The sequence below is a fragment of the Rhagoletis zephyria genome, unplaced genomic scaffold (genome assembly GCF_001687245.7).
Source record: "Rhagoletis zephyria isolate East Lansing unplaced genomic scaffold, Rhagoletis_zephyria_1.1 Rzeph_scaffold_03733, whole genome shotgun sequence".
Taxonomy (NCBI): domain Eukaryota; kingdom Metazoa; phylum Arthropoda; class Insecta; order Diptera; family Tephritidae; genus Rhagoletis; species Rhagoletis zephyria.
In genome coordinates this window covers 1-1,660 of record NW_016160816.1, presented here as the reverse complement: position 1 = coordinate 1,660, position 1,660 = coordinate 1, and the positions used below count along the sequence as shown (strand labels likewise).

The window sequence follows — 1,660 nt, the reverse complement described above, 5'->3', positions numbered from 1 at the left end:
GAAATAAGTCGGGGTGACGAATATAAGCCGTGCGTCGCGCATCGCGACTTCAACTCGCGTAACGTGCTCGTCAAAGCCGATCGAACGTGCTGCATCGGGGATTTTGGTTTTGCCTTGAAAGTATTTGGCTCCAAGTACGAATACCGCGGCGAAGTTGCTGTAGCCGAAACAAAAAGCATCAACGAAGTGGGCACGCTCCGTTACATGGCACCGGAACTGTTGGAGGGCGCCGTCAATTTGCGTGACTGCGAAACATCACTCAAGCAAATGGATGTTTATGCTCTGGGATTGGTACTGTGGGAGGTGGCTACTCGATGCTCGGACTTCTATCCACCTGCCCAAATGACGCCATCCTACAAAGCCCCCTACGAACAGGAGGTCGGCACCCATCCCACTTTTGACCAAATGCAGGCGTTGGTGGTGCGGCACAAGGCACGACCCTTGTTTCCCGCAGGCTGGGGTGGGGGCTCTGCGGCCAAGTTGATAAAGGATACATGCGAGGATTGTTGGGATCATGATGCTGAAGCGCGGCTGACATCGCTCTGTGCCGAAGAGCGCATGCAAGAAGCAGCTGGTTTGCGGCCGCGCTACTCACATGCACAGTCGCCTAGTCCTTTGCTGAGCGCAAACAATTTGCTGGTGCCTGATCAGGTGGATGGGAGCGTGAAAATATCCATGGATACGTGTAATTCGGAAACAGAATCGATGCTTCAGCCGCCACCAAACCAAAAGATTTTGCCGCGCGCCCAAAGTGTGGGCAGTGAGTTAGGTATCGCACCACATGCAGAGAAGAACCATCTTATTCACACCCAACAACAACTACAACCATATCAGGGACGCAACCCATGCCAAGAGCGCAACCTGGCACCAGTGTCCAATCGACCGCCCCAGATTTTGGTTGAGAAAAGCAAGAAGCACAGCTTTCAAAACGGACAAGAAAACAGTTTTTCTTGCTTAGAAGACGACGTTTCAGTCGAAGACCTTATCTCTGGTGGTAGCTCGAAAAAAATTAACAATTTCATGACAGAGAATGCACCGAGCATGGGAGAGGGCTTTCCCAAGCAACACAATACCGATCGGAAATTGAGAGGTTGGCACGGCGTTCGGGCGCTAATACAAAAAAAACTTTTCCGCAAAAGCGACGTTGGCACTGACCTTTTCCAGCAGCAATTCGGGTACGGAGATGAAAAGTCTAACTTGGTGGACAATCGGTACGCTGCCGTTATTAAAGGGCTCGACAACAATGGCAGCGATAGGTTGGCAAAGGCAGCAACAATTAGTTACATAGATGACCGGCAACGTAGCAATAACGGTGTAGCGACAACCAAGACCACAATGCTCACTGATGTCTACCCACATACAAGACGACCCAACAACCTTGACTTGAGTCCTATGAACGGTTCAGCCGTACCAGTAGGAGAGTCCAGTGGCCCGCTTAATGCTCCTGTTGCTTACAACAAGTCAAATCTAATTCAAAGCATAGCGGAGGAGAGCATCGACAAGGGCGCCAAGCAACACCTTCAGCAAGTAGACAAACGCACTAGCACGCCATGTCATGTGGTGCCACGTTCCCTCTCTTCTAGTCTAATTAAACACATAAACCGCAATAATAATAACGTGAGTAAAGGCGAGCTGAATACCATAAACGCTACGAACAGCA

The 1,660-nt window shown here is 50.4% G+C and overlaps 1 protein-coding gene across 1 annotated transcript; it reads left to right on the top strand.

Annotated features, from left to right (window-relative positions):
• Positions 1–3: 3 nt before the first annotated feature.
• LOC108369546 (uncharacterized) lies at positions 4–1,656 on the top strand (the record flags this gene model as incomplete). Its single annotated transcript, XM_017624670.1, has 1 exon — positions 4–1,656. A coding segment is annotated over one exon (1,653 nt), but the record flags the coding sequence as incomplete, so codon positions are not given.
• Positions 1,657–1,660: the final 4 nt, after the last annotated feature.